A 16,480-nucleotide genomic window follows, 5' to 3' on the forward strand; every position below is an offset into this window, starting at 1 on the left:
GGTGTTCCAGGGCAGTTTCAGGGCAAAGCAAAGGTTGATGAACTTCAAGACGAGTTACAAGCACATAGTTTTAATGTTCACAAACTTTTCTAGAGTTTTTTGTTGGATTTTACAAACATGTTTACAATGACAAATTGTAAACATGTCTGGAAATTGGGTTTGCGTTCTCTCATTTTTCTACACACAAACGCAGAAAATGATCAGTAGTCACAGTCGTACAGTAACCATCCAGAGATGGAACATTAATCATGACTTTGCATGTAGCGAGCAGCCTGCATCTGATAAAGTGCTGCGATATAAACTTCATGCCACCTCCAATGGTGCTCATCAAACTGCAACCACATTTAATGTCGATCGTATCCTTCTTTTCACACAGTCAGGATAAAGTGACATCATACTGTCGTGGGAAAGGCTACGCAGCCACCAACAAGAGCCGTTGGTGCGGGGGCTAGTCTGTATAATAATTTCTCGGATAATCGGAAAAAGATTTGTTGACACTGACAGGCAGTATTTATGGGATAAATCTCAACTGAATGATGTAATATGACAAGAAATGTGGTTTAGTTTAAATCTTAAACTCCAATTCTTCACAATCCCACAAGGTCACAGTCACTTTCATCCCAACTCCATCAGATTCACACTCACACTTTGACAGCATTTTCATCGAGGCCCTTGATAAAATTCTTCTTTAGCATACTACTTGATGTTAAGGAGGAGCCACAAATAAATTTGCCAGTTTTATTAGCTGGCAAACTGCTTTGTGTATTGTTGGTCAAACGGAACAACAGATATAAGGACATACAAAACCAAATAAATGATCAATAGGTAGAGAAAAAAATTTGCAAACCCATCCACTTTTCAATACTGTCACATATTATCTGTGACTGTTCCCTAAAATACAGAAGTTCTTCATGGTTTTCAAAATAAACTTGTAGATGTACACGTCAGAAAGTATTTAGAAAACAGTAGAATGTGTCTTCAATGCTTTGTCATCCTTTCTCCAAATGTACAGTGTGCTGGACATGACATTTCACACATCCAAAGCAGGGTGCTGTGGGTGGTCCAGTACTGGACCTGCCCGTATGCCCCTTGATGTTCAAAGTGCCCGTTTCTCGCTTTTTCCTTTCTGCCCTTATCAATAAAAGTTACAACAAATGAGGTGTCAGTCACTCAGTCATATGTTGACTTCTCCCCTTAAGTCAGCGTGCAGCTGCAGATGCTCATTGGGAATAATAACAATTATTGGGAATTTATTTCCTTCAAAATGAGGAACTTTGTCAGCCACTAAGGGCTTTCTGAAGCAGTATAATGTGTGTGTGTGTTTTAAGTGTACTTTAGGTGACAAAAAATTATACTGCATCTACCTCAATGCTAATATAGATTCATCATTTCATTATTGACGTATTCATGTCATCGTAGTTTTATTGCGTAATTATCTTGACGAGCACTTTGGCTTTGGAGCAAACGTTTGGCAAAAGGAGCGAAATGTGACTCTGTGTGTGAACTGAATCAGCAAGCTGACCGTATATTTTGGCAGCTGAACCAAAGTGTCACCAAACTAAACGCTGTCCTGCGCTGTACTGTTTTGCAGTTAAGCACCCGAGGGAAAAAAAAAGTCTCATTGTCTGTCGAATGCTTTTTTTTTTTCCCAAAAGAACCTTGAATCACAATGAGTCACATCAGCAGAAAAACATCTACTTTTGTCCTTCCAGCAGATTGAAAAAAAAAAAAAAAAAAAATCCTTTCAAACTCATAGATACAATGACTCTATAACAAATATATGGTGTTTCCAGTGAGGGAGGCTTAAACTGTCAACATATACTTCATTTAGAACTCCACATTGACTGAACTGATGAGATATTACAGTATTAATAACAGTTTTATCAACATCCATAATTGCGATGCTGTGCTGGTTTGAACATTTTCACCAAGTGTCTGTCAACCTACATTTACATCGGAGCTATTGTTCGAAAATATTTCTTAGATATTACATGGAATGAAAATGATTTGGTTTGTAAAAACTGCCAGTTCTGCAGCCGGCAGCTGTGTCTCCTTGCTTATGTTTGACAGCGATGAAGTCACAATAAAGCCTTGACAACAAAACTTGCTAAAGCCAAGCTGTCTGGCAAACAGGTGGACTTGACTGGGCTGATCCTGGACAGCAGAGCGTGTGGATGTGACTGGGTGTTTATATCTGTCCAAACTGCCCTTTTTGTTTCCAAGTGTAAATTTGTGTGTCATTATGAGGAGATGACTTTTAAGCTGCGGGCTATTTCTACGTGTATGTTTACACAAATCTATAAAAGAGATGATAGAAATCAGTGTCGCTTCAGGCTTGGTGGCAGCAAAGCAAAGGGACAGAGACACAGGAAACTCTAACCAAGCAAGTTAGAACAAGATAAACAGCAGTTGAAGGAATGCAAAAACTAACAAATGTGAATATTCTTGCGACAGGCACTGGCTGCAACCAGAGAACAAAAATTCATATTCAAATGTCATGCTCACTGTATAATGCATCATGAATAACTGAGGTTTTTAATTGTAAATTTACATATGTGGGTATGTCCTGCAGTTTTTTGTTTTTTTTTCAATGATTTAAGATTTGCTTCTTGGTGTCAAGACTGTGAACTGAAAAGCTCTGCACGTAATCCTTTCACCTCAGAAGGATTTATAGTTAAACTGAGCTGGCTACCGTGAGTTCTCAGATGAATCTGGCCCCGTCTGTGGTGTGGCAAAGCATCGTGACTAAGGTTAGCGCAGTAACACGCTCCAATTCAAACCCCTCCACCCTCTGTTTTTCACCATTTCTTTTAAAGACCTTCCTCTTGTCTGCTCATCTGCCACATATTTGTATGTCTAATTGTCACATGTTCCCCTCTCATTCCATCTCTTTTCTGCTTTCCGATTCTGGTGACGGTGGCACACAGGTGTAGCATTACGCTCACTTGCTGCAGCGAGGATGCTCTGCTGTGTGTATCTGCGTGTTTGTATTTAGTGAGGCAGTGAAAGAGTGACAGAAAAACTGAAGGTTTTGTTCCGCTACACACACCAACTTACACACACGAGCCAACCACTCGCTGCAGAAATTGGCTACCTCAATCTTCATGGGAGGGGGGGCAGTGAAAGGAAAAAAAAAAAAACAGTGCTAGGGGATTCCTGCTAATTGCTTGCACATTCCCCTCTTCCTCTAGCTCGATTAAAGCCAGGCCACTATCTCCCTTTAAAGTCTGCTGTTCTCCACACAGCCATCTACTGTATGCTGTTCCAGCCTTCCTACCATCCGACAGCACATCTTACTGCTATTTCATTTGTGGTGCGCCCCCCCCCGAACTACACAGAGACAGTTTCTAGACTAAATCAGTGTGAGGCAGCAGGAGAGAAAATGCAATAACAACGTGTTCTGTAACACGCTCTATGTTTCTGCCTTATGTGAAAAACAAGGTGGAAATGAGGGATTTGGATACTGATGGTAGGGGGTGGGTGTTTGACTAAGGGGGGGTTCTGATGAGAACTGAACAACTAAACTTGATGGTGTCTGTGCCCTGATCTGCTCTGTTCAGTAGCTGTATCTTTACTTGCACCTAAAACCACACCAACTGAATTTGAATTAAGCAACCTTGGTTACCTTCTGTTCTCCACCTCATCGTGAAGTGTGTCTCACTACTAGCCAGCTTATTTGATCTTCCACCTGGCAGTGTGTAGACCAGTTTGTATAGTCTTCCATTTCATGTCCTCAGGTTCCTCCGTAGAGGACATCTTTCTGCTCTTGTCACTCAGTGTGAATGGTACTTTTTAGCCTTTATTCCAGTGGAAACTACCAAGTCACAGTCCTTTACGTTCATTCTTACAACACCAAACTGCTCAGACAGCCCCCATCTACAGATGTTAATACAACCGCACTAAACATGCCGGAATATGGAAGCAATTTCTCTGCTCCAGCAAATGGACATGTACTACCGCAAGGACAAAAAGGACATCACACACAGCGTAAAGGTAAAGTCTGACAGGCCTCTGAGTGTAAACACAGCTATCAACAGCTTAATGAAAACAGCAGCATGTCACTATTAATGTCAGTCTAAGTGGAAGCAACCGCGTTGGCTGCAGCATGCGCTGCACTCATTCGATGCAGCTTTTTTTTCTGCAGTTCTCAACGCAACTTGTTTAAGTCCTGTTGGTTATGAACGAAACCAGACATGTGCGTGCCTGCATGCTCATGCATGTGCCCCAATGAGGCGATCGTGTGCTTCTGTGCCAACACCTTTGCAAGCTTACATTGTACCCTGGTAGAAAAACTGCCACATTGTTTAGCACATTGATATTTCTACTCGAGCACATCAAAAAGGAAGCTTATCAAATCAAGGTTCAGGAATTCATCAAGACAGGCGTCCTCAGACATCTTGGAATGATTACATCAATAGAAAGGGGAGCAGCATAGCTCCATATCTACCAGTTGGGAGTGTTTTGTTTGTTGGTTTTAATATTGAATTGACTGCAAAGGAAAATGCACCCTGCACAGTACACATTTTTCTGTGTAAAAATTATTTGTGCACCTACACAAGCAATACTAAACAGGAACTGAAACAAATGCCGCACTTGTGCTCAGTACTGTTTCCTGTGCTATGATTTGTGGGGTAGGTGACAGTTTGCATTAAATGGGTGTGTACTAACAAGAGAGCTTTCGCAAACTGTAAGCCAAAACCAAAAATGTGATCATGCCAACATCATCGTGCATGTATTTATGAGCTCACATATGTCTTTATGTATGTCCATCAGTTTAATATATGTGTATGTTCATATACTGAGATAAAGACAACGTGACATGCTCATTATAGCCAGTGTGTATTTTTGCTTAAGTGAAGTAACAGAGCTTCTGCTTAAAATCAGGAAACAATGACAGCTGGTAATCTGTATTAAAAGCATTCACTGTATTTTAAATGAGACTGAGACATGGCCACTCAGAGGAGATGGCAGAAGGCGCTTCTGATGGAACCATTTTGTAGTTTAGTGTGCAAAAGATCGCTGGTTGGAGACTTGTCCTGCACAGTGTTAACGAGGCTGTGGCTTAGGGGGTCAATTGGTAGTCCTTAAACAGATTTGATCCCCAACTTCTGAAGTCTACGTGTCAAAATACCCATGGGCAAGATCCTGAAACCTCCCAGCATTTTTTAAAGTTTGCTTTGGATGAAAGTGTCAGCGGAAGAAATTCAGTGTAATATAAATAAAGTAATCCTTATGTCAAAATGGGATGAAACATGTACTAAAGAACCCCCTAATATGGATTTCTCTTCTGTAACCTTCATAATTTAAACCCTCATGGACCCAAAGATGTACTTTGTTGCTGCAAAGGCAACTGCTTTAAAACAAAGATGGAAAAGTAGAGCAATCCATCAACGCTTCCTTATAACTGTCCATCACTGTGAGAATCCCTTCTTTTATAATCAGGGTTACAAATAAACATAATTAGTATAAGTGGATTAGGCATAGCTTTATTCAGAATTATTGGTTGTACTTACATAATAGAACAAACCAACATTGACTGTAAACCCCATTTTATCCTAACAGTAATAGATCCTTTTCATTCACACTCACCTGGAGCTGCTATAAAGTAACAGTGACATAAGGAATTCAAAGGTTTGAAAGAGTAGCCCACCACATGTCATATTTCTTTGTAAATTGCTCATGAATTCCAGGGACAAATTCAGCATGAATCTAATATGTCCTGAAGTCTTTAATGCTGCATTTTGTGCGAAGCAAGACACAAATATAATGGAGACGTTACGGGACACGATCAAGATAATCAAGAGATCCCAAAATGCAGTGACAAGGCTGAAATCCAAAACTGAACGGCTGTGATCTTCAGGCCCCCAGGCAGCTCCCCTTCAGAAGCAGACACTTCTGTCACGTGAATCCCTGCATGCGCTGAGGTACATTTCTGAAAACCACTATGACTGAGTACAGTTTGCAACAACACTGACAAATACAAGCGAAAACACCACACCATGCAAAAACAATGCCACCACCAGCTCTGGGGTAGCATTTATTTACGATGGAGTGCGGCTAATCTGAAAACTATTCTGTGTTCCGATGTAAAAGACTTCCTACATTTTTGGGAAATCATGGACACCCGATCCTCTGGACAAAGAGGCGCGTCATCAGTTTAAAAGCCAGCATTCATGAAGGCTTGAGGGTCACACCACTATCCTGAACATATCTTATATTTAACAGACAAGAGTTTTCCTATAAAAGCTTTGGGTTTTTTAGACCAGATATACTGCATATATTACAACAGCATGAGAGTCCAGATACCATACATGGGTGGAATGCAAGCTAAGTCCAGAGGATGAATGTCTGGACACATTTTTAACTGAACTTTAAATGCGACTTGTTTCCTAAATGTTAATGGGATAAATCCCTATCAGGGATAGGGGATTGAATGTGACTAAAGTCATATATCTTTTATGTATCTTTTAAATTGAATTCATCCATTCAATATCTGCCAAACACACAGAGGTGAGCATCAATTGTCTTCTCACATAACGACCTGGACAATGAATTTTGAGTTTTTAGTTTTTATGAATTTGTGTCATGAAACGTATTCAACTGTTCCACGTCAACTTTTCCAGAAACATTTTTATCACCAAGAGCTGCCTCATCTGAAAAATCAAGTTAACCGCTTTTTTGGATAATGGTCTTTGATGATGGCGTGAAAAGGCTGAACCACCTCTTCAAAAGGGAAAAAAATCAATCTGAACTTGCAAATGCTGATGAATTAAAAGCAGTTCACCCTCAACTTTTCAAGCTATGAAAATATGAAACACCATTTAACTCTTGCTTTTCAAAAATGTAGCTTCATAATACCGAACGATACAGAACACATGTCCCAATTGTTACTGCTAAGGTCATTTTAGTTCTATTCACAATATCAGTGAAAAATGCCAGTAGTTTGTGTTGGTGACCCTAACTGATATCCCAGAGAGAAAGAAATGACTCCACAGCACAAACACGAGACACTGTTATACTGTGGCTGACATGCAGAACATCACTGAATGTCATTCTCACAAGCACCAACCAGTGTCCCTCCACAGACCACTGATAAGAGCTGTTCTTCATCCATGTCTTTTATTGAATACTTCTGATATAGGAAAAATATAAATCAATCTGACTCAGTTAAACTTTCTTTTCAAAATATTAAGAGTGCAAGAAACCAACTAAGCTAATTCTGAAAGAACAGAATATATCGGCCATTCCAGGGGACACGCATGGCTACAAAGAAGTCAAGAAACTACGAATAAAGTCGGGAGGATAAAAGACACCATCACAGAGATGCAGTGAAGACAGCACCATAGGAGGAAGTGAGCACAGGAGATCGACACAGTCACAGTTTCAAGGTGAACGTCCATGATGAGAGTCACTGAGGCAGAATCAGACGAAAAGTGTGGTCTCAGTCTGTCTGTCCGTTCCCTTTGTTTAGGGAATAAATAATAGTTTGTTAGCAGAATAGAAGACAGACAGAACAATGAATGAGATATTAAAAAATGAGGTTGAAAAGGACTGGTAAATAATAATATACAGCACTGGTAAATAAATGTGTGTGTGTGTGTGTCAGAAAGAGTTATTAAGATAAAACAACAGTGTGTGTGTGTGTTCATGCTTGCATGTATGTGTAGCTATAAGTGTTTAAGTAATTCGGATTGTAATGAATTTGTGGTCTTTCATTTTGGGTTCTTTGAACTGTGCATGATGAGTGTGTGTGTTGACACATCAACATAATTATTCTGTATGTGGAAACCAACAAATTATGTAGATAGAATGATTTGTGTATATAATTATGTGCAGTGTGTACGGACAATATCTGACACAACTGGTGTGTGCAGATGGGTTCGTGTGGATTGTGTGAATGTGTGAATGCACTTCTGTGTGTGTGGCGGACTTGTCATGTCTTGCATGAATGTGTTTCGGTGATATTTTAGTGCTGGAGTGGATTTGAGTGTGTGTGGCACTGTATGATAATTTGTATATGTGTGTTGATGTGCGTTCCTCCTCTGCCCAGATGGCTGTGCTGAGAGGCTGGAGCTTCTGAGATCTGCTGCCAGCGGTGAATACTGATCAGAGATCACTGTCACGTCTGTAGCACACACATGCACTCATCCATCTTCCTCTCCACACACCTCCACTTCCACATGGTCGAACTACTAATTCACACCGCCACTATATGTCCTCCATGCTGATATTTTCTGGCTCTGCAGGTCACGGATGCAACACAGATTATCCTGTCTTCTGTCACACCTGAAGTCTGACACCTTGCTCGCACCAGTCTAAGAGCTTTCACTTGTCTTTATGTTACTGCTGTTTTTTTTTTGTCATGAACCATCATCATTTGTTGCAAAATCAAAAAGCTTCATGAAACTGCATTGTGCACTGCACTGAAACCGACTGCAGTATTATGGCATTGTGTAATCGCATATAGAAGTTTTATCTTTCCAACTCTACAAAATGAATTCTGTATCTCCTGACCTGTCCCCCGCTGAGATAGCTGCTCCTTCACCCATCAGCATTTTGCCAGTAATAATCACACAATCTGTAGGTGTACTCGCAAAATGCAGCAGTGAGAGTTTGATAATGTGCCTTGGCAACAACATCAGTGAAACGTTTTCTGTATTTTCTGAGCAGCTTTTGCTGAACCTTTTATCGGACAACATGTTCCTGCTATGTATGCTGAGATTTGCCGCACAGAGCAGCTTGCTGTGCTTTATTTGAAAATCTAGAGGGCAACAAAGTGAGTGTGAAAACCAGAGAGCCTAATCCTCTGGATATTTAATTGTTGAGTCACTGGTGACGATCGATATTGCCATCAAATCCCTGCAGATATACAGTATCACGAGCACTTTGTTCTGGTAATACCTGCATTTAGAGTCAAGGTTAACCTAGACAACACACAAAAACATCATTCAATGGACAAGCTGCAACTCAACACAATATTTCTCCAATTCTTACTGATGTTTTTCAAACCTCCACCTTTCCTGTGTACCAGACCTTTCAGGGTTCAGAACCAAATTGTTCTGCTGCAAGGATCAAACCTGTCACCTCCGCCTCTAATCAGCTCCAAGGCAAACGAATGCAAATTGCACTTCAGAGGACGAGCCACAGCAGTGTCTATCACGCCTCGACACGCACTCTGGGATGTAGTTAGAGAGCACAATGCATCTCACGCAAAGACACACACACACAGCCCAAATTAACTCTGACAAATACCTATATACAAATGAGCACAAACACACTCTTTCACACACATATACCCTGTGTATATTATATTTTTCTGTACTCTCATCATTCCACATAACATCCTCTTTACAAACACGCACTGAGACGCAGTATTCTGCTCTGTTTTCCCAGACAAAATGAAAGTGCAGCCGCATCACACCTCCAAAAAACGAGCTCTGGGATCTCAGCGGACTTTCATAGAGGGGAGATCTCCCTGCTCTCTTGTATCTGTCAGCAACACTAATCTGTCTGTCTTCCTGTATCTCACGCACGCTTTAAGCAGGAAAAACATATTCGTTGATATGGGTGTCCCCGTACTTTTCTATTATCCTCTCATGGACACAGATGCGCACACACACACACACACACATATATACTGAACAAATAGATGCATAAACACATACACACACATATACCGTGTCTTGCCCTGTGTCGATCGCTTTCATTTATCGGGCACAAGCCCGCCAAAGCAACACATGAGAAAGTGCAATGTGAGCAAAGGCTTCCTCTGCATTCCAGCTGCCAGTTCTCGACAGGTACACTGGCTTTCTCTGGTTTGCAATGCAATGAATGCAATGCCATTGTTTCTCAAGGTTCCGTTCCTTAACTGATAAAATACGACAAAGAAACCTCTATTACTGCACACCAGACATAAACAAGAAAAAAAAACTCACACACACACAAATGCGTATTCATACAAAAGTGAAAAAAAAACATCTGCATTTCTACAACTGCAACGAGAACAAAACCAGATTCCTATCAAAACCAGAAAGTTGCCACATTCTTATGATTAAAAAAAGAGAATGCAAATGCAATCCGCCAAGCGGTACAGTAGAACATGTACGCAAAAACATCTGCCATCCTTCAGAGTGGAAGTGGAAGTGGGCTGCACATGTTTTGCACAGGGGGGTTCTCAGGTTTCACTAGGTAGGGAACCCCAAGGTTCTGCCGCTGAACGTTGCTGTGCGCAGCTGAGAAGCAGCACTTAGAGCTTTGATCCACTTACCAGAAGGCACGAAATGAAGAACTTTGTTGGTCTCCATAGCTGAGCAAGTGGTGGCAAATGCACACTTCCTCTCTCCAACCACCTCCCCCCTAAAATCAACCCATCATGGTTGTGTTATCCTGTGCTGATGAGTGTGAGATCACCTCTGCTCTCTTGCTCTGCTCTGTTTCTGACTGCCTCTCAGACACATGCAGTGACTCAGCCCCACTCTGCCTGCCAACTCACTTTCTCGTCACTGGGTCCTAGTGCCTCACTGTTCTTTCTCCATCTCTTTATTCCAGCCCACCAGTCAACAGCCTATGGCAGGACATTACGCAGAAGGGCAGACCTCACATCCAGACACGCCTCTTCCAACATACTTCTCTCAACGCAGCGTGCCAAAATGCAACATGTCATCTTGTCAGCCATACCAACTCCAAACTATGCTTTGTACTGACAAAACCAGTTTCATCAGTTCCATGAATACGAGTTGAACTATCTCTGCAATCACTGACAAACAACTACACCTGTATTCCTGTGCTAACTTGCCTTAATAACCTAAATCGACAGTGACAAAACAAGGCCATAATGCATCTTAGTTGCATGCACACAATGTGCCAACACTTAGTTTCAAGGTGTTCCCAAAAAGTTCATCGTATTTAGGAAAAGTTGGAACAGAAGCATGTTTAACATCGTGTTACGTCACCATTCCTTCAAATTAAATAAGATTTCAGCTGCTCAACAGTCTGTAGCTTTTGTTGTCTGATTCACCTCTTCATCATATATTTTCAATATAACACAGAACTGGAATGCAGGGAAGCCATTTGAGCATTTACACACTGTAAGCATGCTTGAATGACACTATAAAAAATAAAAGTATTATCATATCCAACCAAAACCAGGCTTTAAAAATGCATGTGAACATGTTAGTCTGACCAAACCCACTGAGTCTCAACTAGACTCAATTGGGCCAAAGCGTTTTGTACATGCTCCAAAGTTTTCATAAAAAAGTAAAGCTTTAGTGAATTCTCAATAAAGCTGCATCCATTCACATATTTTTCTGTTTTTTTTTTTTTAAATTAATCTAAAAATTAGCCCATTAAGACCACATGCCAATCTAGCCGTCACTGCGAGCATTTCCAGGCTGTCGCTCTGCTCTAATAAAATCCTGAGGACGAGGACCAGGCCAGGCCAGGTCGAGTTGTAATCGTAGCTCAACTCAACTGTGCATGTGTCTGTGAACCCGCACCAATATAAGATTTGTGGAATAGGGTCTGGCATTGTCCTGCTGAATAACTCACCTGGAAAATTCCAATATAAGTTTTTATTTCAAATAAAAAATTTTACTGGTCATAATACTTTATTTAGAAGTTTTCATTTCAAAGTTCATCAATAAAAATAAAAAAAAATAAAAAAACAATCTGTATAACAGTGATTTTGGGCCAACAATTTCAACATACTATGTTGAAAAACATAATTCATGCACTATCCCTCTCTTTCTCAGCATGTTTCGTCAACAAAATAAAATGCGAAGAAAAATCTCCTAAATGAGCTTGTTATCGGGCCCAGAAGACTTGATGGCAAAGATTTGCTGACAAACAATAAAATAACTTAGGAGTAAACCACAGTGGAAACACAGTGGAAACTTGTCAAAGTGACATGTTAACATGTAGCAGAGAATGAAAAAAAATACATAAATTAACATGGATGGGAACCAGATTTGAGCTGAAACTTTTTGCATGTAGTTGCTAAAATCTCCCGTCTTGCATCAGGACAAGTAATCTCAACTCTATATGGAAAACAAGCTGCAGCTGAGAGTATGTGACTCTAACTTTCAAATCCTAATCTAACTGTAGTTACTCTATACTCTCACACACAACACTAAAGTCAAGTCATGCAAACTACAAATGGGATATTCCATCAGAGGTCAAATCTGACCAAAAAACACATCTTCACACGCAACTCAGGGTTCCGAAGCTGTCCCACAAAGCAGCCATTTGCACACTGTAACACGAGGGCTTTTTTTAAAGTGTCATAACGTATGACAGATAACACACAGACTTAATAAATCAGCATCATTTTAAATGGAGGCATTGAGTAACTAAAAAAGAACAAGAGTAGTACTCAATAAATGTCAAGCTTTTGCCCAAAGAAACTATGAAAGAAAGAAAGAAAGAAAGAAAGAACTATGATCATAAATTATGAGACAACTCAAAGACACTGTGATACTTCATATCCTCAGAAATACATTCTTATTCTTCCCAGGAGTCCTTTCAAACATAAAATCTGCCCAACCATAGACTGTAGAAAAGGGATAGCTGTTGGAACTGGTTCTAAAATATGAAGAGCCTTAAACCTGAATTCTTTGCACCGACCATGAAGGGGGCTATCCCAGTGCTTATAAAAGCAAGAATGTGATCTCGTAGAAAATTATCCTACTTCTCACTACATTTGTAACCTCTTAAAACAGTTAATGCTTCTAAACTGATGGAAAAATGTATCTGTCATGAGAGAAAAAAAACAGTTAAACCAAGATATACTTCAGGTGAAACATCCAAAACAGATGTCAATCCTGTCAAAAACTGAGTGTAAGACAATCTTGTTATATTTGGTTGCATACTAAATATTTAGGCTGTCTTGTTGATAGCACCTTTGAATTCCACTTATTGACTTGCTCTTTGCTCGATGTGCTTTACTTGCTGCTGTGACCTCACACCTTTGTGTTGATGTGTTCCTACCATGTAAGGCCAGTGAATCAGACTTGTACCGGTTAAAAGACTGGCGCTGCAGTTGTTGACCCTGCATTCACACACCATTTATTTATGTGGTAAAAGGGATGACTACTGCGCTTTAAAGGTGTCTGAGATTCCCCCTGCCTTATATGATCTTTCTTTATCTCTTCCTTTTTATATAAACCCACATACACACACACTTCAGTATGTAAGGTATGGTGGAACAGCAACATGCCACCTCCCAAACCAAGAGGACATCATGTCAACGTAATTCAAACTTCATCAGTTCTGTAGTACCGACAAGAGAAAGTTGTTTGGGAGCATTTTGTGTGATAGTAGTGAAACTGCTGGTTGCAAAGTTCAGTGCTTTGATTCAAGCGTTCTTTGCTCCGTAAATGTTGTATCTGTCCTCAATTTTCTCATAATTCATACAACAAAACTATTTAATACTGATAATGGTTAGTTATTAGTTTGATATATCAGATTGAGCGCTGCAATTATTAATAATATTAATAATGTCTATCCTGAATCCTTATTGTTTAATAGATAATACTATGTCCATAATGGCATAGATGTAGTCTGTGGTATTACACATTAGCTCTTTAAACAAACAAAAATAACCAACGCATTATATTTGCTTTTGGTGAAACTACAAACCAAAAATCCAATGTTTTAAAGATGTTAAAAGCTAAAACTGTAACTGAACTTTATGCTCTTTAATCACAGACACCCAGGGCATCAGATCTAAAAGTTTATTTGTCACCTTGATGTAAGTGCTCTGTGAAAGGTCAGTCATTTGCATAAGCCTACAAATATAACATCACTGTGTGTGGTATGGCCAGTGGGTCTTTTTTTTTTTTGCATGAGAACTGTTGTGCACTGTGAGGGCAAATGCATCACTCTGTGAGCCAGAGGATAATTCAAGTATTCTCACCAACCCAACTTGTGCAGTTCAGGTGCAATTCTGAGCACACTCTCTTCAGCATGAAACTGCATGTCTCCATTGCAGAACATGCCTTGTTTAAACACAATAACCTGAATAAAAACATGGCTGAGGCAACTGTTGCCTAAAGGTGCCTGAAGTGATGCGCTGAAACCTTGAGTGCATTGGCTCCATCTTTGTCATTAATATGGTGGCTCCTGGGTGCACCTGAGGTAGTTTGAGTATGGTGTAATATTAAACTCGGAGTGGAAAAGAAAAAAACTGGAGATGAAAAAACAAACTTCTAATAAACCTACAACACCGTATTTGTCAGAAAATGTCAACAGATCCCTAATTTCTCTCAGTAATTACTTTTAGGGAAGGAACCTGTTTTATATAGATGATGGGCTGCCTGGCTTCCTATTACCTACAGGCATGTATGTGACATACAGAAGGTCAAGGGTCATGTCAAGCCTGTCCAACCAGTTCTCTACAAGACACGCGTGGTTTCTGCTTGCTTGAATTTTTGTCCCTAACACATTGTCGGTGCCTGATCTTGTTCCAGTTCCACAAATTTCTGGTCTCAAAGTTGGAGCTTATGATGTCAGTGGCTATGAGATGGGCAACCACAAGAAATCTGCTGCTATTTTGATGAAACTTAAGCGTGAAAAGCAGCAGCAATAGGTTTGTCCCTGACCTACTTCGGTTACGCACCATTTAGTTACTTATGATTCTCAAATATACAGATGCGTGCCCTATATACAACAGCAGAATGGTTTTGTACCAACAAGGGAAATGAAAGTAAGAGTAGCACTGGTACTGGCCCATTGTCTAGAATACGCCCTTGTTTCTCCATTGCAAATCAGTTTAGTGAGGAAACTGAACTCACAGCTCCCGAAGGTCACAACAACTTCTTTTTCTTCATGTGCAAAATAAAATATCGACGCATTTATCTGCCGGAATATGCAGATTAGTGCAGATAGCATATCATTCAACACAAACAAAAGACTGGTCGGCTAACATTGGTTTTGCAATGATCTGTATAAATTATTTTTGTAAAGATGATGGCAAGTAAACAATGCACTACTATCTTGTTTTTGTTTTTTTTTGGTTGCTTGCTTTTGCTTTTGATACAATATGAAAATAAAATAACTATAACAAATTAAAACACAAAAAAATCCAAGACTAGCAAACAATTAGCCCAAATCATCATGTACACATTTAAATGAACTGTTCTTAAAACAAACACCCTTTGAAGTTTGTAACAGCAAACTTTAGATTCTTCAGACATCTGTCGCAAATTTAATTCCTTTAAAAACTATCCCAGTCAAAAAAAATGGGAATTTCAAAGTTAGCTTCACTTTGAAAACTAGGTGGTGTATGAATGATTATAGATGTGTCATAGGTGGATAACAAAATCAAATGAAAGTAAAATAAAAATGATAAACTTTTGAAAAGTGAAAATGTAGCCGAGAGAGAGAGAGAGAGAGAGCTGTCCAATATTCACTTTGTTCAAGCTCTATCCTTGATCTCCATCAACTACTAAGGAAAACACTGAGCTCTTGTGCTGCTTAATGCTCCTCTATGCCTGTTTCGATTGCAAACTCTTGTTGCTTAACAAAATCAAAATAGTTAAAAAACAGAAAAGATGAGTTGCAGAAGGTACAATGAAGTGCCACTCACTGTAAAACTTTGTGAAGCCATGAAAGCAGCAGACTGAAGCGAGAGTTTGTTCGTCCCCACCAAAAATATCACATTGTTTTCAAAGAGTTTTTTGACCACCTCTTAATGAACTCAGCTTGCAGTTTGAGAGAACTGGACGGTATGACTACTATCACATAAGCTACAACATGTTTTGGTCATCTGTCTCTGCATCTGCAATACAACAAGGCAAATCTGAAATAATGAATGTACTGTGGGCGTTTCACATATGAACACTCCTGATGTTCAGAAGAATATGCGGACAATTCGATCGCACACGAATGTGACAGTGGGCGGCTTTTTGCAGGACATGAACTCTCCTGTCTGGAAATGTGAGGTTGGGGGTGTGGGTGAACAGCTCTCTGAGGAATGTGCAGGAGGCAGCATGTAACGCAGGTATTAGGCTTTGTTGTCTTCCCAACATGTTAAAAAATAGCAGATGTGGCTCCTTATTGTGTTGATAGAAACACTGCATTTATCTGTATGTATCCATAACAGCAGGGAGTCAGCGGAAAGCAGCTTACAGGTTTGCAGAAAGACAAACTTTCAGCAGCACACACACGCAGATCTAAAACACTGCTATATCAAATTAATAACAGCACTGTTCAAACTTTCCACATCCATGGTTTTACCCATAATACTTTGCTGCAGCACCAAGTAATATTTTTCACATCAACTGAGCCAAATGAAGGAGACAAAACTGTCTCAAAGTCTTTGAGTCTGTTACACGTGTAGTTTTCTGCTATTTTTGACCATATATTTATCATTTCAACTACTCCCTTCCACGACCATTTTGTTTAACAAAATGCAGCATGATTGCAACATGTTGACATGAGAAAGTTGTAACGGCAGGAGGACTGCCACAGTTGGCGTTTTCAT

At 39.9% G+C, this 16,480-nt stretch overlaps 1 protein-coding gene across 3 annotated transcripts in view; it reads right to left on the reverse strand.

Annotated features, from left to right (window-relative positions):
* slc4a11 (solute carrier family 4 member 11) overlaps positions 1-10,477 on the reverse strand; it is a 78,331-nt gene extending 67,854 nt beyond the window's left edge. For all 3 annotated transcript variants that reach the window (XM_072365018.1, XM_072365017.1, XM_072365016.1), the window contains exon 1: positions 10,268-10,477. Coding sequence is in view for 2 of the 3 variants with exons in the window: in XM_072365017.1 (XP_072221118.1) it covers positions 10,268-10,304 (37 nt within the window). In the remaining variant the exon portion in view is untranslated. The remainder of the gene's footprint in view (positions 1-10,267) is intronic.
* Positions 10,478-16,480: the final 6,003 nt, after the last annotated feature.

This window comes from Leuresthes tenuis, unplaced genomic scaffold (genome assembly GCF_036924035.1).
Source record: "Leuresthes tenuis unplaced genomic scaffold, fLeuTen1.0.hap1 SCAF_15, whole genome shotgun sequence".
In the NCBI taxonomy this organism is placed as follows: Eukaryota; Metazoa; Chordata; class Actinopteri; order Atheriniformes; family Atherinopsidae; genus Leuresthes; species Leuresthes tenuis.